We start from the raw sequence: 26,126 nt of genomic DNA on the forward strand, positions 1-26,126 counted from the left end.
GTTTGGACATGCTTCTTTATCATAACACTGGAATACATGTATAACAGCAGAGAAGCCAAAGCCACAGTTCCTCAGCTGCTGCACTAGATGGTAGTATAAATCCTGCGATGATAAGACGTTCTTGTGCATGTGCTAGACTGTAAAACTAAATCTCCAGTCTGGGTAATATCATGAGTCTCACTTTTTTCTCACTTTGTCATAAAAGAAAGCAAATTATTAAACCTTCTTTTGCATATAAACACAACCACTTTTAACCAAAATACGCAATGAAGTTGCACTTCGTTCATTTTCTGTCATATATACACTTTAACAGTGTTGATGTTCATATTAAACAATGTTTCAAATGGTGAGGTCAGTGCATGTACAGTAAAAGTAATCCTGAAGGTCAGGCTTCAGACTGCTCGAAACTCTCAGTTTAAAGCAACCAAACCTTCTGTTTGAGGGGAGCAGCCAGTCAGAGGAGGCTCCATGAACTGGGGGGCGGGTCTACCAAGGCCCAGTATGAGACAAATAAGGATTATATCGAATTGTCATACAAAGCTGATGTAGCATTCCGAGAATAAAAATAATATACACACAATGAAAAATGGAGCTAGCAATAAGCATAGCAGGTTCTCTTTAACTTAACACCACATACATACTTTTGGATCTGAAGTACTGCGCTCATTTGAACCTGTGCCTCGTAGCTACACCTGTGTCTCCCCTTCAGCCCCGCTGACAGTCGGAGCTGTATAATGCGAGTTTGTACACACAGACCTCAGTTTGCCTCTCTGAGCTGCTGTTACTTCGTTAAAAGATCATTTCTTGTAGACATAATTTTCTTATCTGATCTAAAGTCAGCTGGGCGGTGTTCAGTTCGTGCTTAAGGTGCGTTCAAGTGTCCCTTGGAAAAATGCGAATTAATCAACAGCAACGATACTACACCGTCCTGTGATTTGTTCCTTAGCCTAGCAACCAGTCTACTGGGACCCACGTCAAAGACCATTTAGTGGTTTGTTCAGCCTTAATAAGTTACAACCTGTGCTTAATAGAAACTTGAAGGGGAAGCTGTTTAATGTAACTTGATCCTAATCCTCTCATTATTGCCTAACTGTCTGTTTCGAAAGCTTTTCCAGGTTTTTTCTTTTAAGTATACTAATAAGATTCATGGGTTACATGCTTGAGTTGGTTTTAACGTTATTAACCACAGGCACGCTGGACTGTGTGTACTCTTGTTTTGTTCAGTAAACACCTATCCTGGAAAAAGCACAAGGATCGCTGCTGAATGGACGTATTACGACATATCCAGTAGAGTGCATGTTTCTGCTTTTGTGTAAGTGCAATTAGAGCATTTTCCACATTGAGAACACCCAGAGGAAATCTTCCTCAAAGGCATCAAAACCCGCTAATTAAATACCCCGAGAACCGGTTAACGCCTCTTTATTCCTGAACCCAACCTAGGATAGCATTAGCAGGAAGATATCACGGTAGTGTAGGTCGCTATTAAACTATATATATATATATATATATATATATATATATATATATATATATATATATATATATATATATTTAAAAAAAAATAGGATTGGAGTGTAAACCTAAACACTAATGATTTATTGGTGAGACGGGATTGCGGAGTTTCCGTGGCGTCTCCTGAACGCAGCATCACGGAGCTGAGGACGCCAGCGCACGACTGAGACAAATAATCCAATCATTAGTCCAGTGACGGCGCAGATGTCTTGGTTTCAGTATCTGAGGGATGACTTCACCCTGAGGCCGTTTGAGATTCAGCAGACACAGTGAGTATCCCCGCAACGGCTACAAGCTTTCCCGGCCAACTGTGCGTCATCTCTGGGACTCTTCAGCTTTGTTTTGCCCGGAGATGGAGATGTCTGATTGGTAGTAATCGATACATGTGCTTGTTACAGTGTGCCCGACACGCTGCTGTGCTTGTTTGTGTGTGAACTGAATTAGTTGTGGGGATAAAACGTTTTATTTTAGTTTTTCCTCTTTGGGCTCTGATTTGCAGACAGCACTGTAGGTGGGCTGTAATTATTCTTTGGAGTTCCTGAAGTCCTTTTAGTTAGTTTTTATGTACTTTTTGTTTTTTTGCTGGTGTTTCCACTACATTCTGTTTTGGATTATTGTGTAACATTGGCTAAACTGGAAGTAGGTTGGTGGTAATCCCCCTCAAAAATCAACTTTGGCCAGGCACTTTTTCACCACTTTTTCCATCACATGATTTAACACCAGCAAAGCTGTTCTGGTTCTTTCAAAGATTGCCACTTGTTGTTATCTATTGTGAAACATTCGGGGACCATTAAGATGCATTTGAGGTTTTAATCTATTCTCCAAGTAAGTTTTCAGTGAACTAGTTTTAATTGGCTAACCTGTCAAAAGGACCCTGGTTATAAGCAGCAGCTGATCTTTTCTCCTTCAGCAGCTCAGTGCCTGTGATTCATCCATGCACCACCTCTCATGCAAGGTTTCCATATAATTCATTTACTGTAGCCTTTAAAGGCATATTAGGCCTATTGTCCAGATCAGTCACTCTCTACAACCCTGTAGACTTAGTGAGATCACACACACACACACAGTGCATGCGTGTGAGCTCAGTGTTTGGTGGAGGCAGGTCAAGGACGGTCCAGATTAAACAGTTATCTTTCGCTGCGTTTCACCACCGTAATCCTGAAACAGACACTGACTGATTCAGAACAGAGTCATGCTGTCTGTCAGTGTGACTGAATAAATGACACTATTGATCTGAGATCAGCTGATCTGATCCACAGGCTGACGTGCAGCAGAAAGATGTTGACTTCTGACTGCGTCGTTTCTTTGTTCTGGAAGTGACGACAAAGCAGATTCCCATTACACGTCAAAGCGCGTGTAATGGGAATCTTGATGAATAATGACGTGGTATCACTCAGTACTTGGCAGTAAATTCAGTTAGCATTATCACACTGAATGAAGATGCACGAGTTTGTCTGCTGGTTGTCGGATTGAGAAGCTTGGAGAAATTGGCTTCTGTGAGAGTGTGTGTGGCCTGTCAACTGTCAAAGTCTTCTTTATTAAAGGTCTGATAAGGTCGTCCATCACTAGGTCACTTTAAAAAAAACAGTTTGTCTTTGCGAGGGAGTGCTGTCATGTCAATTCAGTCATTCATAATTTGACAGAACATGCTCCTGTGTGTCTGACTTGGAGTGTAACTGGATGGTCTTTAAAACCTAACTTCTTGCTTCCTGTGCAGCCTGAGTGAGCGTTATCTTTTCATATCGATTATACTTCGGAGGCACGAAATCTTTTTGGATGGTTTCATCCGCCACCCTGCTCATCAAAGTCAGGAAAAACAAGTCCGTGTCAACTAAAGTCCTGGAAAACCTCTTTAGCATTGAGACTGCCTATTCAATCAAGCATTCACAGGACTTTGCTAGTTCCTCATTTCGTTGTGTTACAGCCTCCCAAAATAGATTAAATTCATTTTTTACCTATATAAAAATGAAGGTATACTTATATAGGTATACCTTATACCTATATAAGTATTCACAGCCTTTACTCAGTACTTTACTGAAGCAGTTGTGGCTGGAGTTAGCATGCCTATTTATGAGCAGTTTTTCCCGTTTGTCTTTGCAGAACCTTTAAGCTCCATCAGGCTGGATGGAGAGCATCAGTGCACAGACATTTTCAGATCTCTGCAGGGATGTTCAGGTTCAATTTTGGGCTCTGGCTGAGACATTCAGAGTTGTCCCGAAGCTGGTCCTTTTGTTATCTTGGCTGTGGGTTTAGGGTTTGTGTCTTGTTGGAAGATGAATCTTCACTCAGTCCGAGGTCCAGTGCACTCTAGAGCAGGATGTCATCAGGGGTGTCTCTGTACATTGCTCCCTTTAACTTTGGACCCTGACTTCTCGTGGTCTGGGAAACAACATTCAGGTATCTTTTTGCAAACTCCAGGCAGATTTTCTGGCTGTCTCCTCAGCATTGACTGAAGAGTGACTTCCCTCTGGCCACTCCAACATACAGGCCTGATTGGTGGAGCACTGCAAAAATGGTTGTCCTTCTGGGATGTTCGTCAAACGCCGACAGAGCAGTGCTGAAGCTGTGTCAGTGTTAGGCCCTTCTATCCCCGATCACTGAGACTGGCTGAGCGGCTAGCTATAGGAAGAGTCCTGGTGGTTCAAAACTTCTTCCATTTATCAATGATGAAGGCCTCTGTGCTCACTGGGAGCTTCAGTGATAAACTTTTCTGTACCCTGGGGATCGATCACTTTTAAAGCCAACCTCAAATGGTCATTAGAGGAACTATAGTTGTTGAAACTTTCAGGTTGTTTTCGCACTGAATGCCGCTGCACACTGGGCTGGTGTCGTGTGGTGGGAATAGAAATGATGGCAATTTAAATGTCATCAGTCAAAACTTTCTATTAATGGACAGCTACACTATAAATAGCTCCATCGGTTGGATTTGGTAGGTCTTTTACCGGCTTCTTTAACTTGTTGGGCGAATGTGTGAACCGCTACAGTATTGAGCGACTACATGAGCAGCTATCCCATAAAGCTTATTGAGATTGTGGAAGAAGTTCTAAGTTCAATGTAATTTGTCTCTCAAACCGAATGGGATTCATTAAGTTTTTAGCTGATGAGCACAGTAGTTGCTAAATACTGATATCTTTAGCAGCATTTAGCAGTCTGTGTTCAATTAAAGTGTTGGTTACATACAGGCAGTAATGAGCAAACTTTGGTTTGGTCCTTTAAGAAAGTAAAACGAGTAGTGTTAATGATGGACTTGCCAGGTTTTGCTGGGAAACCAAGAAGCACTTCACTTTGCCATGACAACTGTACCCAAACAAAACCTTCTTTAACAGTTTCAGGGGAAAAACAGTGTGTTGTACCCCAAGAATATACCCTCACTGCTTCAGTTAAACAAAGGTACCTTTGCTTCTCCTTGAGTTCAGTTTATGGAGCAATGAGATGACGCTCTTAAAATCTTCACTCTCGGGTCATTAGGTCATCGGCATTCAGTTATATACTTTGTATTGGTGGCTAAGGGGCCTCCAGTTGCTTTAGTACTCAAAGACACACACGCATGCAATTGATGCAAATAGAGTTGAAGAATAGGGTTTTGTTTTTATCGCCCCATAAAGCTCAGCTGGGGCCTGAGTTAGAGGGAAGGAAGACGGGGTTCTCCGCTTGTTGGCGAAGTGTTCTGTGTAAGATTTCTCTCACACACACCACCACCCAGCACGGCGGGCTAAGGGCAGGAGTATGATTACAGGCCTATTTACATTACAGCATAGAGCATTGGAGAAGGGGGGAGAAAGACTGGCAAGAAAAGGGAAAAAAAAGAGGGAGAGGAAGAAGATGGTTTCCAGATGTGAGGTGGAATTCAGAGCAATGTGATTCCCCTCCTCGTCCTCTATACAGGGAGAGATATCTAGATCAGCTTGTGTGCGTTGTGTTGGAGAGAATAGGCGACGCGCAGAAACCACAAACCAGAGGGGAAGGAGAATGCATTGTGCTGAGGGTGAGTGAGGAAGCAGAACCGGAGCCAGCCGAGGGAAAAGGAGCGGTGGAGATGAGGAAGGGGATGGAAAGAATAGAGAAGAGAAGCAAGGCCTCCGGGTTGACCACAAGTCCAGAGATCTAACTTGGGGCATTTCAGCCGAGTGGAGGCTTTTCTGGCATCACGGTAGGTAGGAGGGACAAGCACTGCATGAAAAACCATCAGTCATTTCAGTGAAGACGCCACAGCTGTGCCAAGGGTGGCTCCAGCTTAATGAATGGAGGTGTCCATCACTGATTTTATTAAGTTTCATTAAATTAAAAAAGATTAGTTTTATTTTTAGACTTTTGTTTGAAAACATGCTGAACTTATAATTTGCTCACTTCTATCAATGTATTTCATCCCCGTTGGATCCAGATGACACATTTTCATATCTCTTAGTTGTTTCTTTGCGAGTCGTCCGTTCTCTTCGTCACTGTTTCAGTCTCTCTCTCCGTGGGTCCAGACTCGGGGTCGTTTCAGGAAATACCAGTATCCACTTTTTCCCCCCCTCTTCCAGGGGAAACTGACCGACATTCCTTGTGCCTCTATAAACAGAAAGCTGTCTGATTCACACATGCTTGTTCACATACGAACATGCGCAGCATACACTCACCATGCCATGATGAGTTGCACTGAGAAATTTGTGTACACAGAGACTTTGGAAACCTACTCAAATGGATGTTATAAATCTCCTTTGGCTGGAGTCTATTTTTCCTCAGAGATTTAGTGAGTTGAGTTCATTTTAAAAGCTGCCTCAGTTGGATGTGTTACTGATACCTGAAAACAGACAGACCCCACATGTAGAGTTAAAGCTGCTCTCATTAATATTTTGGTTTTATGGCCTGTTGATCACTTTAATTGCCTTTATTCCAGTTTTGTTTATATTAATGTAACTTATAGACCTACTGTATACTAATAGTTTAGCACCAGACTTTAAATAAAAACTCAGCAGCTTCATACATCACAAAACCTGAAGACATTATCACTTTCAGGACCTGATGGAAAACAACACAGAGCTAAAAGAAGAGTGAATATTGGACTTGGATACGTCAAATAGTCAGAGATGCATTTCTAAACAAGAAGCACTCAGAGTGCAAACCTCCAGCAAAGCGCCTCACTCAGGGCAGTATTTACTATCAAGGGAATATTATATATGTTGCTTATATTTTGTTTTCTTTATTCTTCTTAAAGGTACTTTGAGAAGTTTGTAGTGCAGTAAAAATTAGATGTCTACACTGGTTACACATAACAGGTGTTGATTTGTAAATAACTGGACGTGAGTAACCTGAGCTTAGAAATATTATATAGTATTATTATAACTAACGATGCAGCTCTTTCTCTTGATGGTGCTTTCTTTAAAAATGTAACACATTGTGGAGTTAACTTGAAAGACAGATTTGAAATGTAAATGACACAATGGCATCATATATAAATAATTATGTCTATATGCTGTCGATAAACACAATGGCAGTAAGTACAGTGGGGCAAAAAAGTATTTAGTCAGCCACCGATTGTGCAAGTTCCCCCACTTAAAATGATGACAGAGGTCAGTAATTTGCACCAGAGGTACACTTCAACTGTGAGAGACAGAATGTGAAAAAAAAATCCATGAATTCACATGGTAGGATTTGTAAAGAATTTATTCGTAAATCAGGGTGGAAAATAAGTATTTGGTCAATAACAAAAATACAACTCAATACTTTGTAACATAACCTTTGTTGGCAATAACAGAGGTCAAACGTTTACTATAGGTCTTTACCAGGTTTGCACACACAGTAGCTGGTATTTTGGCCCATTCCTCCATGCAGATCTTCTCAAGAGCAGTGATGTTTTGGGGCTGTCGCCGAGCAACACGGACTTTCAACTCCCGCCACAGATTTTCTATGGGGTTGAGGTCTGGAGACTGGCTAGGCCACTCCAGGACTTTCAAATGCTTCTTACGGAGCCACTCCTTTGTTGCCCGGGCGGTGTGTTTTGGATCATTGTCATGTTGGAAGACCCAGCCTCGTTTCATCTTCAAAGTTCTCACTGATGGAAGGAGGTTTTGGCTCAAAATCTCACGATACTTGGCCCCATTCATTCTGTCCTTAACACGGATCAGTCGTCCTGTCCCCTTGGCAGAAAAACAGCCCCATAGCATGATGTTTCCACCCCCATGCTTCACAGTAGGTATGGTGTTCTTGGGATGCAACTCAGTATTCTTCTTCCTCCAAACACGACGAGTTGAGTTTATACCAAAAAGTTCTACTTTGGTTTCATCTGACCACATGACATTCTCCCAATCCTCTGCTGTATCATCCATGTGCTCTCTGGCAAACTTCAGACGGGCCTGGACATGCACTGGCTTCAGCAGCGGAACACGTCTGGCACTGCGGGATTTGATTCCCTGCCGTTGTAGTGTGTTACTGATGGTGACCTTTGTTACTTTGGTCCCAGCTCTCTGCAGGTCATTCACCAGGTCCCCCCGTGTGGTTCTGGGATCTTTGCTCACCGTTCTCATGATCATTTTGACCCCACGGGATGAGATCTTGCGTGGAGCCCCAGATCGAGGGAGATTATCAGTGGTCTTGTATGTCTTCCATTTTCTGATGATTGCTCCCACAGTTGATTTTTTCACACCAAGCTGCTTGCCTATTGTAGATTCACTCTTCCCAGTCTGGTGCAGGTCTACAATTCTTTTCCTGGTGTCCTTCGAAAGCTCTTTGGTCTTGGCCATGGCGGAGTTTGGAGTCTGACTGGTTGAGGCTGTGGACAGGTGTCTTTTATACAGATGATGAGGTCAAACAGGTGCCATTCATACAGGTAACGAGTGGGGGACAGAAAAGCTTCTTACAGAAGACGTTACAGGTCTGTGAGAGCCAGGGATTTTCCTTGTTTGAGGTGACCAAATACTTATTTTCCACCCTGATTTACCAATAAATTCTTTACAAATCCTACCATGTGAATTCATGGATTTTTTTTTTCACATTCTGTCTCTCACAGTTGAAGTGTACCTCTGGTGCAAATTACTGACCTCTGTCATCATTTTAAGTGGGGGAACTTGCACAATCGGTGGCTGACTAAATACTTTTTTGCCCCACTGTAACATAGATTTAAATAGTATTGTTATCACTGACTTTGAAGAAAGGTCAGAGCTCAAATGTGACATGATATTTCAAATCTTTATGCGTTACTTTCTATATGTTGTTACACTGCACTTGTAAGAATCACAGTTTCTAAGTTTTAAGGCTTGTAATCAGCTTTCACCCAATAAATCATTAGGTTGAACTTGAAGACCTCGGTGGAGAAAGCTACATTTGAATGGCTCGTTAACATGACCCCACTCTACACCCCGACAAAGTTTTATCAGAATCATTCAAAACTTTTTGATCTATTGTGTTTACAGAGTGAATGACACGCAGGCAAACGCTGCCAAACTTTAGCGGAGGTCATAAATGCTGATGTTGTTCTGTGACTGCTATAAAACTTCCAGCCCACTTTGGTCTTAAGTGGGTCGAGTGAAGACATTTAACTAAAACATTGAATTCCTGAGATGCAAACAACAAATTTCAACAGTAAATCTCAGTTTTTCTGCATGATAAATATGTAAAATTACAGAAAAAGTCCTGACAGCTCATTGTTCAGACAGTCCTGTATTTGTAAAAGATAAAGTTTTTGGTTATTCACAGAATTTTTATTTTTTAATTTCTTTCTAACCACGGACTGACTGTTTTTGCTTTTGTTTGTTCAAAAAGTTTTTAAAAGGGTCTTTATTGGCAGGAAAAGCTGTAAAAGTTCTAAAAATACAGATAAAGATTCACTCGTTTACATTTTCCAAAGCCTTCCAGTGGACCTGATTGAAGTCTTTGTCAGGCCAATTTTGGCCCCTGTACCTTAAGTTTGACATCCTTGGATTACATGACGCATAAAAGCTAAAAGTAATGCACTGGTTGTTCCAACTAGGGCACTATGAAGGTTCAAATCTCAAATTGTTCATTGTTAACTTGGATGATTAGCAGTTTTATGGTTGTTGACACTCAGTATGGACATAATTTGGTTGTTGCCCTAAAAATCACAGAGTTCGGCACCCAAGCCTAACGATGGCATCTCTAACCTTTGACCTTTCGGTGGTGCGAGACTCGAGGTACAGTCACAAAAACTGGTGAAAAACACCAGGAGAGTATTACCAATAAGCGTGCTATTTTCTAAACTTTTGCTGTTTAGTTTGAGGGGCTTTGAGTATGAATGGCCTGAAAAGAGAAGATGAATAAGAAAACACAGAAACATTGGGGCTCTACACAGCTTGATAGCCTCCTAATTACTACAGTGCTGTCTGTGCAGCGTTTGGTGTATTGCCTAATCAAAATTGTACATCACTTCCTTTCCTGCTGCCTGGCAGCCGAGCACAAACTTAACTTGTCTAATTGGTTTGACCTAGTTTTTCGTGACAGGAAGCAGACTTTAGATTTCTTTAAATTTTGAGCCTTTTCTTTCTATTTCACTACTGAATCATCCAACAGCACTTTAAAGTTCCTCGAAAGACTTAAAATATGAAAAAAATGCAGGTGATAGAATTATTGTTCTACGAATTATGTTTTGTACAACAAATGTGGCAGGGAGAGACACGATTCAAAGAAAACAGACTAGAAATGAACAAATGCACAGACTATACCAGGATGGGAAATCCCAAGAGCCTGCTTCAGGCATTAATCTCAACTAAAGCCAATTCAGCAGTGAATTTATTGGTGGAAACGCCGATTAACCCGTAGATTAAATCGGTGGAAATCCTCCGTCTACACAACTTCAGCCTGATAGGGTCCTTCGTGATGGTTCATTGACATTGTCATGTGGTAGGACTTTATGCTAGGGGTGTGTACGCATGAGTGAAGACATTTCCCAACAATCCCAGCATGCTAAAACTGATCTGTGTGTTGTGTATTATTGTGTTGAAATGGAGCTGTTGAGCTCTGGAACTGATACAGCGTTGCCACACACACGCGCACACACACACACACGCACGCACACACACACACACACACACACACGCACGCACACACACACACGCGCAAACACACAGACAGAGTGACTTTTAAAGCTTTGACATGTCTGAAGTGAATACTGAATCACACAGACAGTATTCAGTCTGGGCATGTTGGGATTGAGAAATCCGTTCCACTAACAGCATTACTATGTCAACACCATGATGATTCATGTGAATTGTGTGTTTGTGTCACTATAAGATCACTAAGATAAAAATGTCTGTAGTGTGACAAAAGCAAGACTTTATACTTTCACTCTTATCACTGCGACAACATTTTTAACTGTTTAAACATGTAAACACGTGCTCTGTTACAGATAACGGCATACAGCTCCTAGTTGTTTTGATATATAGTGATCTTCTAATAATCATTTTAAAAAATTGGCCATTTAGCTAAAATTGATTCGGTGTTGTAGCAGGAAATCTCAGGATCAGCCCCTAGTCACTTCACAGCCACTCACACACAGTGTAAGCGCTCTGAGCTGTAGTGGCTGTTGGTGGTTAAGCTTTCTACTTATAGCGATTAGCTGCGACAGGCTGTTGCGCGACCGCTAGGCCTCCTACTGAGACGCAGAGAACACTGGGCTCTGTCCTTTTGTATTTGAAGGACACTGAAATGCTCCACTAATTTTTAAACCCTGACATGTGGTCAAATGTATTGTAACGGAGAGTTTATGGTTTAATTCCAGGTGATGCCAGACTGCTAGCATAACTTAGCATAAAAACTAGAAACAAATAGCTTAGTAAACATACCAGCACTAAAGTAGCCCAGGATATGAAGTCAGGACATCATCATTGTGTGTAAATGACCACAGACGATGTGTTAAACACGGGTGTGCCTACTGTGATGGTACAGTTCTGTTTTGAAGGCTTTTTTAGGATTAGCAATGTCTCTGTGTTTAAGGTTAAGCAGCATTTTCATTCACTAAAGCAAGAAAACTAAAGCAAGCATTGGTCGTTTTTTTTTTTTAATTGAAATTAACTGTACTCCAAGTCTTGTTATTTGTCTGACTATTGTATTTAAAAGGCTCTAAAGGTAGCAAACATGATTGAAATTGGCATAGGTGAAGCCCCGTAGATAGCTAGCAGCTAAAGCTACTGCTGAAGAAGCCAAACCCTGCTAATTCAAAACATTGAGCCTTGATCTATTAGATGGTATTAAAGATGGATGCAATTTCTGTGACAGGTTTTAGTCGGGAAGTCCGGTTTTAAAGATGACCATTTTTTATTATTGCTGTCTTGATAAGAGACCGTGAACCTGCATCCTCACCAGCTAACAATTTGTCCGTCAAAGCTAAATGGTAAATAGAAATGTAGCGCTTTTCTACTCTAGTATATTCAAGACGCTTTATACCTCATTTACAACTATTCATAGAAGCACTTTTTTCTGTTCTAAGTGTCTTTATCTAACATTCGCACACACACTAACTTCAGTATCTTGCCCAAGAAACTTTGGCATGGATCAGGGATCAAACCACCAACCTTCTGATTCGTAGATGCTCTACTTCTTGAGTTAATGAAGTCTACTTTTCTGAAATGCAAAATGATAAAAAAAAAAATAAAAAATACACAAAATCCACTTAATATTTTAATTAGTAAAATTGAATGGGTCACCAGGAAAGAGTTTACTTAAATCAAGTTTGAAACCAGAGTGTTTTTGCAACCACCGCTATCATCTGTTGGTGGCTATTAAAAATAATGCAGGTTAAGGCACGTACTTGTTTTAAATATATTTTTTATTATTTGTGGATATAATTACCAAAAAGAACCAAAACTGTTATAAAAAGGGAGTAAATCAGCCATTTACGAAACCACAGTTTCCATCACTTCCTCTTCAGATTGATTTCTGTTTTTCTTTTTCCAGTCCTGGAGCTTGCTGCTTGCAATTTACATGGTGACTGAGGTTCAGCGGTGAAGACTAGTACATTTTCTTACTTTTTTACAAGAACTAGCTGGCTCCAGCTTTATATTGGACAGACAGGACAGTGGCATGTCTGTGCCCAGTTTAAACGTTTCTTTAGGTTTGGTCTTAACCGGCTGAATCAATATAACAATTGACAGTGATTTGTAATCATTTGTCTTTAGGGTTAACTATGAAGGCTATGTTGGATATAAAGTGTGCTGTTACTGCAAGTAACAACACACTTTATACTTTTTTGCTCACTGTCTTCATGGGGAAACATCTGAGGTAATATTAGTAAAAGTAAACATTAACAATAAACCACTTGGCACTCACTGGTTAATTACATCTAAACAGTAGAAAGAGACGGTGAAGGATAAGGTCGTGGGGGGAGTATCTTGTTCACACATGCCTCCTCCCTCCCTCTCTCCTCCCTCTTTATCTTTCCTCCCTCTGTGCTTCAGCAGCATTACCAGTCGTGGTGACTGGGAGGAGAGGAGCAAAGCATGCAGCAGCCAGTCAGTCATTTATAGTTCATTGTTTTCATCACTGCATTGTACCACTCAAAGAATTTGTTCTTCTTTTGTGGGACGTGGTCGTTGGGGGAAGAGACGTTTTCCTCTCTCTCTGGTGAATTGTTCATTTTTAAAGGGCGATTCAGTTTTTCTAACTCTATTTTTGTGCTGCTTGCACGATATTATGATCGTCCCACTTTGGCTGCAGTTGAATGCGAGTCTTGGAGTGGTTTAGACTGGCTAGCTTTGGTGCTTTTCCTGCCAGATTTATGAAAGGAGAGAGGTCAGTATGAAATTTGACTTCAGTGGAACTCAAAAGTGGGAGGAACCTCAGAGGATGGTTTGACTTGGAGGAAGGCGATCTTCTCTTGTGGAGTGGCATCGTTTCTAGTGCGAAGAGCGAGAAGTCTTCAGTATACAGGGGGCAAAGGAAGACAAAAACCTCAAGTTTTGGGGTTTGAGAGCTTTAAATTCATAGACCAGAAGAAACGGGGCATCATCGGGAAAACGCACAAATCACGTTTTGGCTTCATCTCATCGTTACACCATGGCCGGGATGTACGGATGCTTTAAGGGTCGCAAGTAAGTTTCAGTTGTAAAATATTACCTGAAGATTGCAACACCTTGTTCTTGCATCACATGAGGAAAAAAAAAAAAACCCAAAAAATGGATTGCTCACAGATATTGCTTCATCAAACTGCTCACTCAGGTCATCAACACAGTCTCTGCAAACCTGTGTCACAGGATATGGGTGGTGTCGGCCCTTTTCACGAGATTTGTCATTTTCAGTGTAAATCTCTATCATAATGCAGACCGCTGACTGCTGCTAGTAACACAAAATGTGTTGTCTTTGTTGCACTCTACTCATTTTTTGCTTTCCACGGTATGACTACAAGTGCAGCAAGAAAAATAAAAACTGTTAGAGTGCACTGACCTGCATTTGCATCCTGCACACCGTCTTTTAATGCAGTGGTCAAATCAGTCTGTATTCTTTTTGTCACTACAGTTAGTGACTCGCTTGGGAACAAACGGTCAACTGAGTAACTCGCAAGACGGGTTTTGACTGGAAGTCAGTGATTAGTCCGTAAATCTCTGAGTCAAACTCGCTTTTGTCATGTGTGCTGTACACTACAATCAGGTGGATGAGCATGATTTCCTGTATGTTTTCCTGGAACAGGATCAGTTCATGTTGTTGCTCATTAAGGTTTGATGCTGCATAGCTGTGGCTGTGTTAAGAGTTTTTTCCTCATTTAAATTTGGATGCATGTTTCTGTTCTTCCTGATTGAAGTCCTCTGTGATTTTAATGCTTTGAATTGGCTAAATATAGGACGCTAGGCTTGGCAGTGTGATTGGACCACAGAGGCTCAGCATAATGAGTGCCTTTAGCTTTTTGACTACAGTAAAGTGTCTTTTTTTGTAACAGAGCTGTGTAGATGTGGTGCTGGTTACACTGATACCCCCTTCAACTTTCTTTGTCTTTGTCCTCCCAGCCTCATGACAGTTGAACAGTGAAAGCTTTTACAGCCGCCTGAGTGGAGCTTGAACAAATAGAGTGTGTGTGTGTGTGTGTGTGTGTGTGTGTGTGTGAGTGTGAGACACACACACATAAAATGAACTAGAAGAAGTGGAGATGAGCTGAATCACTGCCACATACATACAACACTGTGCAAAAGTCTTGAGTCTCTCCTCTTTTCTTGTGTTTTGCCAGGAAAATGGGAAATGAGTGCATCCAGCTTGATGAAAGTTGTGTAAACATCAGAGGTGGCAAAAGCATCCTGTAATTAAGTAGAAGTACAGATTCAACTTCATGTAAAAGTAAAAAGCACAGGCTCTGAAACGTACTCAAAGAAAGTAAAGGTAGCTCCTCGAAGAACGTTTCTACCTCTTATTTTTATGAAAAGCAAACTGAACCTTGGGCTATATTAAAGTATTAAATAAAATAAGTAGATGGGGAACTAACTTTATTTCAGTCTAAATTTTCACTCAGGTAAGTAGAACATGAGCAGGGAAAAAGAAGGGAAACAGAACAAAAAGCTCTATTTTCTGTTGTCTCCATTGTAGAGGGTGACTTTGCCTCTCGACATGAAAATGTGTAGGGAAGAGTTTACAGTGGATTTAGCAGGTGGAGGAACCCTAAAATCAATTGTAATAGCTCAGTATGGGGAGCCATTAGATTCTCATGTACAGGCTGTGGTCAGCTGACCTGCTGCTACTGCTGCGCTGAGTTTTACTTATCTTTGTGTCAAAAGCTGTTTCATGAGTTGTCCTGGCTGATTTCCATCCGATTTCCACCCTCTACACCAGAGGCGTCAAACTCCAGGCCTCGAGGGCCGGAGTCCTGCAGGTTTTAGATCTCACCCTGGGTCAACACACCTGAATCAAATGATTAGTTCATTACCAGGCCTCTGGAGAACTGCAAGACATTTTGAGGAGGTCATTTAGCCATTTGAATCAGCTGTGCTGAATCAAGGAGGCCTGGAGTTCCCCACCCCTGTTCTAGATGGTATAAGGTTCATATGAAGGTGGAATTCAGTAAATGAATCTAAGGATCATCAGTTTAACTTCAAATTCATCTCTGCAACCCTTTTATGTAACCGAACTCTGACCATCAGCACTACAGCCTCTGTGCATCACTCACATGCATTAAATCCATCACAGTACAGCAAAGTAACCTGTTTATCCTGTACTAAACACAGTGTTTTCATGCAAACTTCAAATAACACAGTTTACCTCAGTTTGTTTTTTAGCAGGTAAAATCTGGTCAGAAAAATTACTACTCAAGTGAAGTAAAGTAACGAAGTAGAAATACTTTGTTACTTCCCACCTCGGGTAAACATACATGTAACAACAGTCTAAAAGGCAAAAACAGTGTTTGTACAATTTTAACAAGCTTGCCGATATTTAGTCTGGGTACCTTTTATTCTTCAACAACCTGAACTCTCTTAGGCAAAGTTTCTTGTTATTTCTTTAAGTAGTCTTTGAAAATAGTTCTCCAGGCTTCTTGAAGGACATTTAAAGCTCTTCTTTGGATGTTTCTGCCTTTTTGTTCTGTTCTTTGCTAACATGATGCCACGCTGCTTCAATAATGTTGAGGTCTGGGCTCCGGGGAGAAGCTTTTTGCTGTCAGGTATGCTTTTACTCCCTTGGCCGTGTGTTTGGAGTTCTTGTCATGTTGAAAACTGAAACCGTTGCCAATCAGACACTTTCTAGATTGTATTACAGGATGGTTAAATATTTTCTGTTTATAATCCCATCAATATCGCCACCACTGGCTGAACCACCAAACCATGACAGAGGCTCTATTGTGTTGTACAGATGACTGTAGATACTCACTTTGTCTCTCTTCTGACCTCCTTCATCTATATTGATGAATTTGTAGCTTTTGTTAAAGATCACTTACAACTTAGAAATGGGGAAAAATGAGAAAAGACTTTTGTACTATATTTTATTCAAGTGCATTTTGGCAGAATGCACTAAATTAAGGCTGAGCCTGCGTTTAAATTGAAGTCATGAGATTATTATTTCAGTCAGGGCAAACTGAAGCATTTGGTATTTAAGTGGCTACAAGAGCATTATAGTTGGAGTACTATTGGATGCCCTGTATATTTTAAACATTTTAAATGTTTCCGACTTCTATGGGCTTTCAGCTCCCCCGCTGACCCCAGTAGGCACCCCCGTCCTTTGGCACCCACCAAGGCAAGGGAGCCCAGGCCCATCCAGACCGGGGCCTATGGCAGCAGGACCGCCCAGCCCCACAGGACCCGGGGCAGCCCACCCAACCCCACCGCAGAGGAAACTGTACCCACCCTAACATTCAATCATCTCCCAGACTGCACAAGACAGTAGACACCCAGGTGAAGTTTATTCTCCACCTCTCATGTGACTCTCCCCCACCTGCAGAGTGGACTCCTGCAAGGATGGAACAAACTCCCTGTCAGTTGAAGAGCCCCCTAGTTAGGCCGATGCGCCAGAGGCCCCCTGCGCCAGGGCTGAGCCCCCGTGCCCCCACCCGCCCACAACCTAAGCACCTAAGCCCCCAAGGCCCAGCCAGAGCCCTAGCACGGAGGCAAAGCACCCTGTCTGTCAAACCAGAAACCTTTTTGTGGTAAATATATCTCTGCGGTTAGTAAGTGAAGCAAAGCTAATGTTTAAATCTCCCTAACCCAGATAGTTTTTTGTTTAAATCTGATGTCATTTTCCAGTTTGGCTCAGCAGTAGAGTAGAACTCCACAATAAAAGAATCAAAGCTGATGATAAGTTATATTCTCATTTTCCCACCAGTCCCCACTGGGATTTTCTGGTCCAAGACTGATTATACAACTACTGTAGGTTGAGTTTGTATAGAAGAAATGGTGATGCAGCTGGAAATGAATGTAGACTGTGTAGAGTGACTGAAAGTGTTTGGTCAGTTGCTGTCTTGAGTCCATGTAAGGCTTGTTGCTAAGAGTACTGACAGACGAGGAAAGGAGATGGAGGAGAGAATGTGGCAAAGAAAACGAGAGCCGGATGTTGACAGGAACCTCCAAATGCAAAGGAGTGGTTTCTCAATTTGAACCAAACCTCAGGGTGAAAAACATTTTGCAGTTTGTTGTTTAAAAGGTTATTTTAAGTCTGAACCACTCAAACTCCAAGTTACATAAAATCAATATCCCTACATTTTATGCACCAGCCTTTAATTTGGTAACTTTCAGAGTTATGAAGTGACCTGGATGTGATCGCAGGTCCAGTTTACCTATTTTTACAAAGACTTGTGTTGTAGTTGTGGCAGTAGCAAAGCAGGGACGAGCATATATGTTCTGTAGCAATAAATAACTGATCAACGTTCAGCTGCCTTTTAGTGACTGGTGAATGGATTCAAACACCAATGTCTTGTCACCAATGTTTATCTTCTGCTTGATCACTTCATTTCAGATGAATGCAGTGTTTGAATAAAAGGCTAAGCTATCTATTCTGACTTATCTGGGACTCTGAATTGCTTTGCAACAAGCAGTGTCTTGTTTTATTTCAGTCATTTCGAATGAAACCACATTTTGTAACTGCCACTTCATGCTTCATCTGCACTGTCTCCCAGTAACTTATTTTTCAGGCTCTGTTTACATAAACTGAAGGCTTGGGAATATCAGACATTATGTTGGTGCTCCTCTGTGATATGAGCACGCAGAGCAGTGCAGCATCATATTGAGTGTTAAAGGTCATTGTAGTTCGACGGCTTGTTATAATGCTTGATGGGATTAAATCGTGACTACTTGAATGCTAAATGCATTGCTGGGAATTTCAAGGTTTGTGTTTGGGGGCAGATAAAGTTAGACAGACTGTTTTCATTATCTTTAATAGGGTTTCCCACTGACAACCAACCAACAGCAATATTTTTTTTGTCTATTTTGTGCTGGAGACCAGTCAAGATACTATTTAAAGCTGTTATTTTCTTAATACGCGGCAGTATCAGCGTGTTAGCACTGGCTAGCTAATGTGGCATGGATTTCCAGTAGTAAACAGCACGGTAACCTGAGACCATATGCATAGAGGTGTTGCAGTACACTGGTTTTGAACTTGATGAATAGTAAATGGTACACCACTATGGTTAAAGGCATGGTTATTGTGGCTCTCTTCCCATTCACTGAGATGCTGCTGAAAGCAATCTGTATGCTTAATGGCTAATGGATTGATTATACAGTAGCTGCATCTATTTCTAGAATCGCTTTTCACAACAGTCCTGCCAAGTCACTCGGCAGGTGCAGTTGGGCTGGAGACGGATAAACTCTTGAGGAATTTATTTTAATCAAGTTTGTTGCATTTTGTTTTGCTACTTTTCACAGCATGCCGAGCATTTGCGCTAATGCTAGCTTCTTCATAAAAGGTGTAGGTACGTTGTTCAGTTTTGAGCTTGACTTTAACGAGTACTGAATAACTCTGACATTTTTTCTCAATGGTTTTCCTAAACTTGTTTTAACATCTGTCGCCCAACACCTTTAAACCAGAAATTCAAATAATGCTGCCTTTAACAGCTCTGAAACATTCTCAAATTGTTTTGCATTGCAAGGGTAGGTCACAGCCACATTCTTTGGAGTTCAGGAGTAAAAATTCATGACTAATTTCCTTCTCGGTCACCTTCTCCTGCTGATCGCGCAGGCGTGGACTGGCTGAATGGGTCAAGAGGAAATACCACAGTTTTAAAGGCCATGTTCCCAGTTAGGTATGCGCAGCTGGACAAGAGACTGGGAATCGCACAAAGATGGAGAAAGGAAGGGAGATAATGAGACGAGAGGTAAAAAGAATGAGGAGAAAGGAGGGGTAATGCATTGATGATGTGGAGCTGTGTTATCTGGATGCATTCTTTATACATTTTTCATGTCCTTTTATGGCCCTTTGGCTCGCATTGAGCGCCTTCGTGTAACAGAGATGAGTTAGACAATAACAAAAGTCATGTAAAAGCTCTTTAACATCTGGGAAGAGAGCAGTGGGAGAATGGAAGATGTTTATCCTGTGAGGACGTTGCCTTTTTTCCGTGCTGTTCCCCCATTAATCTTTTATTAAATAATGCAGACAAAGGCATGTGACAAGATGGCAGATCAAACAGCCAGACTGGACCCTGTGCAGTGTTGGATGGGGCATCAGACCCAGGAAGAACTACTGCTTTATCTATCCCGTAAAGATATTAAAGTCTGAGCAGCACAAACACACCAGGCCTTCAGACACTTAATAAATGTAGTCCTTTGTAAAATAAATGAGAAAACTCTAGAATTGTAGAACCTGTAGACAGTAAGGTTATTGTAAGCATAAAGACTAGACTGACAACATGACTTCATGTGGTCCCTGCCAGAAGACAAGATACAGCATGTTTCCTGTGCTTTAGAGGTGCTGGCAGGCTCATTTTCTAACTTTTTTTAGTGGTTCATCCATCTTTACAGTCTTCATACTAAGCTGAGCTATCGTGTGTTGGCTGTTGCTTCGCGTTTACTGTACAGATATAAAAATTCACTCAGTTCAATGAGCAGAGTGCTTTAGCACTTCCGTTTAAGTATTTAGATTAATTGCTGTTGTAAGCAGTGGACTTGACTTCGGTTTTGCTCGACAAGACTTTTGCATTAGGCTAAACATCATAATTTGCGTTTCATTTTCTATTTTGTTTCAGTTGCATTGTCTTCTACAAGTTATTGTCCTCAGTGAAAACACTTGCATGTTGAAACTGTTTCTGCTCGCTTAGTGACGAGTGTATAGAGCTCATTGACAAAGCTTTGTGAGTACAGAGTTCTGTGTAAAACAACGTATTTTCTCCACAATGCTGGAACCCTCTCCAGCTGTTTCCAATAAAAGAACATTGTTTACTACAGTCTCTATAATTTGACCTCATCATTACTTTTCATTTAAAGCAAAATGCTATGGTTCTTCTTGCATGTGCACAGAAGAGAAAAATAAAGGAAAAGGCAGATTTAGCCACAGGCATTAGCCTGCTTTAAACCTCAGATATTATAATTCTCCACAGTGAGTATGTGCATGTCTGTCTAAACCACGTCAACACAATTACAGGTCATTATAACTCTGTGCTGATGACAGCCATGACCATTGCCATGGACCATTTATCTCTTTAAAAGCTGCAAGGACTCAAGAATGAACTGACTAGATTTTGGTGGTCAAAGGTTAAGATCACCATGACCTCAAGAAAACCACATTTTTAGCTGTAGGTTTAGGATAAAACAAGCATAACATGATTAAGTGAAAACATCAGAAAGGTCAAAGGTCAAGTCAGGACAGACAGAGATGTAATATGCATCTTGTTGGTTAGCGTATAACCACAAGGCAGTAATTCTAGTTTTAAAAAAGCGGTAAATGTACACCACCACAGATTGCATGCTTTATTTTGTGCAAACACAGTGAAGTTCCCATGCTGCTTCTATCTGTGTATACAACATGGCAGTCTGCAACTTATCTGCACAGAGCGCTTCATCCACTCGGCCAAGTTTATCATTTCAGCTGCCTGGAAAAGAAAAAAATCCTTCTCTCCCCTCGCCGTTCTGCCTTGATTCATTCCTGCATCTGTCTCTTTTTTTTTTTTTTTTCTCTTTGTGGAAATTGAAGGCTTTCGGCTCGTCACAGACCCACTAACATCTTATTCCCTCGGCCAGCTTCCTCCACTCAAGCCTTTCATCTTCTCCTAAGGCTCGCTTTGTGTCTCATACAGTATAGGGAATGTCCTTTTTTAGATTTGCTGGCTAAGCACCTAAAAATAGCTCTTTTTTTTTTTTTTTTAGCTTTTGTGACGGATTCCACGCTGTGTTGGGTCGGTGGTGATCCTGCTCAAGTCAGAAGCCTGAATATCGTGCTAAGAATCGATCACAGATATTGAAACTTGCTCCAAAAATCACTGCAATCATTTTGAGTTGTCTATTTATCAATTTGAATTGTTATTTAAGAGTTGGTCTATATTGCCTTCCTTAAAAGATAAATAAAAATAATTCAGAAATGCTGAATTCAGGAGGAAATACCAGCCCTCTGCTGATGCTCTGTGAATGAACGCGTCTACTTCAGGGGCTGGAATGTAAGGCAGAAAACAAATTTTCATTCATAGACACTGTTAACTCATTCAGCTCTAACAGCCGCCGCGTGACTCTGGTTTAGCTCTGCTTTTGCTACGTACAGCCACACAGCTAAGGGGGTTGTTCTGTTTGAGGCTAATGGAAGTCCCTGCTTTAAGTCTGTGGAGACGGACCATTACAAGAGTCCCTCGAACAGACACAGTTGCAATGACAGAAGCCTGGTTTCAGTAGTGTTTAGCTTTGAAACTCTACACTTTGCTAAGCTTCTAGGCTCCGTCCCTTCACTCTGCAGAGCCCAATTGCTGTTTGTAATGTAATCAGGCTGATATTAGCCAGTTCAACTGCTGATTCACAACAACTGGGCCCAGAGCAGGGTGGATTTGTTTTATGTAAGACCTACAGCAACTTACAGATTAGATTAGTCCTTTCAGAGAAATGAGAGGCTGTAACACGGACAAACAACTTCGGAATCATGAGTGGGTTATTAATCACATCAGAAGCTTTTTTTCTGAGTCAGTACCATTGAATATCATTGTTGACAGTAGCCAATTAGTCAGCGCCATAAGCCTGTAGTGTAATGAGTCTCGTAACACTGGATCCATTGAGAGATTAAAGCTGGGCGATATTGGATTTGCTTTACGTCAGAAGGACAGAAGCCACATGGACAACACTCGGCTGGAGTCATCGGAGCTTACTGTTGAACTCTGTGGGCACCGCTCTCCACAGTTATCTATATTTAGTTACTTCTGTATAGCTTACAGTGACACTATGGTCTTCGCACAGCTCCTAGATGAAGTGTTTTTGCTGTGTAATCTGGGCTCTGTTCAATCCCGTTGTCATGGCTGAATTTGGTCAGTGTTCATCCACACCAGCAGTGTACAGTATGGCTTTAAAGTGTTTTTGTGTGTGTTTTTAGAAACAATCTAATGACAGACAAATGTGGACATGTTTACTGTGTGCGTGCTCACTCTATGTGGGTGCTAATAAGGTTATTTCAGGTGTCTAATAAAGGCAAACTCCCTGCTGGTCTGAATACCTCTTTGTGCTAATCCATTGTTATGTAATAACGTACACACACACACAGTCCTTGTCAACCATCCATAGAGTCATGCACTTCCAAATAAAGCTAATTATATATTTGAGAGTGTTTGCACTGCATGAAAGTCAGGCTGCTGAAGGATAAGTATGAAACAAGAATAAGTTAATGAACAGCTGACAGAAGATTCTCATGAAGCAGTCCAACCTTGGGGAAAAAGCCCGTAACATCTAACTAATCCGAAAAGAAACAAAGCCTGAAATACGGTAAACCAAAAGTAGCAATTAAGGCTTTATGATGGCTCCTGTGGCATTGCTGAGTAAATATTGCTGTGAAATATAAGTTTTGTGTTCTGAGATTACACTCTGCTTAGACTCATAACAGTCTTTATGCCCTCTTTAGTATAAAAGCTACACAGTTACCACCTCCAGCACGGCCCACTTCTTCCAAATAAGCACCTGCCTAACAGTCCAGCATTACCCCGTCACTACAGCCTGTTTATCTTTTGCTCTACATGTCCCTGCTACGAGCCTGCTTGTTCCTCTCTGCAAGCACAGGAGTTTAAATGCTCTCCTGGCATCTGAGAAAGACCCAGCGGAGCACTCACATTTTTGTTGTTATGCCAAAATCTTTAGCGTTAGCATGCCATGTGGCTAATGTGACTAACATGACCGTTAGCTTCCAGAGCTAACTGCTCTAATCTAGTCAGAAACTCTGGAAATGTTAACACAGACTTTGACAGCAATAAACAAGGACAGGACCTAGATTGTTTTTTTGTTTTTTTTTAATAAATGGTCAGTTTAAAAATGGTAACTGTGTTTGCTGTTAAAACTTTAGCAGGAGTTTTTCTTTGTTTGGTTAGGTTTTTTTTTAAATATTTATTTCCACTTATATTACTGGAGGAACCTCCAGTCACTATCCTTTTCCCTTCCTTATTTTCCAGTAAGATATCCATGGCAACACAAGAAAAGCCACAGCACTCTTTGTTAAAAGGAGAGTGGGCAGAAGCAGCTCTTTTCATTTAAATCAGTGTACAGTGAAACAGCCTGTTGTGGAGAAAGAATCTTGATGGACATGTGAAGCCTGCATTATTGTTGTTGGGTTTTTTTTTTTTTGGTTTTTTTTTTAGGTGTATGGTGTGTATTAGGAAGTACTGGGTTATATCCTGAATCCACTGGTTGAAGCCCCAGAGAGGATCTTAGCTGCATCATTGCCACCTTAACCTCTGTGTGCCACAGACTTGGCTTCAAAGTGAAATGCCATAAGTCAGTTACAATCATGTGGTTTTACTACAAACACAAAGCTGACCCCAACAACTCTTTGATATAGACTGTGAAAAAAGTCCTTCATCGTAAACTCAAATTAAGGTTACATAAAGAACACAGGCAAGCTTCAGTGCAGAGACAGTAGCCATGGAAAAAGTCCTGTTGTTTGTTCTGAATATGGTTGGATAAAAAGTTTTTGCATTAAGGTCGTGATCTCCTAGATTATCTGTTTAAAATGGAGATTTAAGGCCTTTTGTTTATTTACTAAAATGTCTCTGTGAGGGAAAACTTTGTCCAGGCTCTTCTTACCATCTTCGGTTGCAAGTGTTTTGTTTCCACTGCGAAGCCTCTGTGTTTACTGTAAGTCTGTTTTCCCTTTTGTCTCTCTCTTCGTCCCAATATTCTTGTGTTTATCTAACCGACTCATCTTTCCTTTCATGCTGCTCTTTCCCACAGCCCCTCTCTCTGACCCCGCCCCCTCCCGCTTTCTTGTGTTTGTCCCTTCCTCTAGTTTTCTCGCTCTTTTCTCTCACTCCCTCTCGCTTTTTGTGTTCGTCTCATCTGCACTTTTCATTGAGTTGGCAAATCCATCCTTCTGTCTCGCCTGCCTTCGTCGTCTATCTGTACTTCTAATGAAGCGGAGGATGTCACCATGGGGATCCAGCTTTGGAAATGGGCACAGGTCAGTCACTGTGACTCCTGACCATCTGATCTTCATCCTAACACGTCTGCTTCACTGTAAAAGAGTTTTTGTTTTTTTACTTTGTTGGATCCGTTCCTTGGAGGTGCAGGATTTAAGCTCTGTTGCTCATTCTTTTAAATAAAAGTTGAGCTTTAACATATCAGGTTTTATCACTTTTGGCAGATACTTTTTTTTACTCTCCTGCCAGGAATTCAAAGATCCTATATAAATTTCTATGTTTTAAGTACACAGACTGTATAAAAAAAGATGGCTTCTGCCACCATGACATCATTCACTGGTTAAGAATGTCCTGTCATGAAGCCCTGAGCTGAGTGTTTTTGGCTACACTCTGCTCAGGAGGTACATTTTGGGATACAATACGTGCATTCATGAGAACACATTCATTAGATATTCATGATGGTACTGTCTTTTGCAGAAAACAATGCTAGCTTTTTCTATGCTAACTACATGGTGGCTTCAGTTCTATTAAATGCTTAATACCCAGACATGAGAGCAGCAGTTTGGACCCCATAATTTAATTCTTAAACATCAATACTTTGGCCCTCACCTGTAAACATTGATGTTGTTTCTTACCTCTACCTGGTATTGATTTCATTCATATCACAACACTGTATGAGTGTCTATGCTCATTTCTGCTCGTGTAGCTGCTTTCTAGATACGCTTGAGTCTATGTAAGTGTTTATGCAGTTAACTCACCTGATAACAGCATTGGCGTATACCAGTTTGTAACCATGGCATTTAAATAAAATACTTCAAGTATAAAAATAATGTATATAGCAAAACAACAACCACCATGTGTTTAATACAAATCAGTGGGGTTCAGTCGTTTGTGGCTTTGAAATAAATTCTGATAAGAGAAGGTGTTAGACTCCAGAGTCTGTATAGGATGATGATGGTGATGATTCACACGACTTTAACAAACCAATAATAGCTTATGATTATATAATAGTAATACTGGTGAAAGGCCCTCAGTACGTCAATAGACCCTCTGGAATGTTCTGTTTCTTTAACACACAGCTCACTGTAAACACAGTTGACAAGAAGTTCTCCAGCTGCTTCCTTAACAGAGAGAGAGTCTTCTCACACTAACAACATGATTGGGGGAAAAAACAGTGGCGGTTTCTCCACCTTAAATTTTTTTTAGCACAAACGATTCTATCACAGTGTTAACCTGTTAGCTCTTACCTGGAGCCGTCACGACACACCCTTCATAAGCAGATGGACATCGGTCAGTTGTAGTCATGGACACGGGTGCTGATAAAAAGAACTTGATGCCTATTGTGATTGTATTTTTGTATTTACAGTTCTTTAAGGACTTCTCTTCTTTGTTGGCTTGCTGTTAACTAAACTGTGTTCATGGTTTGACTTTTCCCATGATCCTCGCTTACATAATGTGAGGTTTAAGATTAACTGCAATATTATTTATGGATATAGATTCTAAGTAGACCTTTCTAGTACCACTTTTGACTCCCTTTTGACTTCAAAACTGCCTTAATTCTTTGTGCATAGAACAAGGCACTGTTTCAGAGATTTGGGGCCATACTGACAAAAGATCATCACATAGTTTCTGCAGATTTGTCAGCTACTGTGACGAGAATCTCCCATTCCACCACATCCCAAAGCTGCTCTATTGCAGC

General features: G+C 41.1%; 1 protein-coding gene across 4 annotated transcripts in view; it reads left to right on the forward strand.

Moving 5' to 3' along the window:
• The first annotated feature begins 1,626 nt into the window (after positions 1-1,626).
• The window catches only part of zgc:66433 (uncharacterized), a 52,392-nt gene continuing 27,892 nt past the window's right edge, over positions 1,627-26,126 (forward strand). For 2 of the 4 annotated variants that reach the window (XM_087847684.1, XM_087847688.1), the window contains exon 1: positions 12,814-13,532. In XM_087847684.1, the coding sequence (XP_087703810.1) occupies positions 13,498-13,532 (35 nt within the window). In that variant the 5' untranslated portion in view covers positions 12,814-13,497. Of the gene's footprint in view, positions 1,782-4,906; positions 5,663-12,813; positions 13,533-26,126 lie in introns of those variants that run through there. The other 2 variants (XM_006781871.3, XM_035909785.2) reach the window with 2 other exon arrangements.

Source organism: Neolamprologus brichardi, chromosome 2 (genome assembly GCF_056152115.1).
Source record: "Neolamprologus brichardi isolate AB-2024 chromosome 2, ASM5615211v1, whole genome shotgun sequence".
Taxonomy (NCBI): domain Eukaryota; kingdom Metazoa; phylum Chordata; class Actinopteri; order Cichliformes; family Cichlidae; genus Neolamprologus; species Neolamprologus brichardi.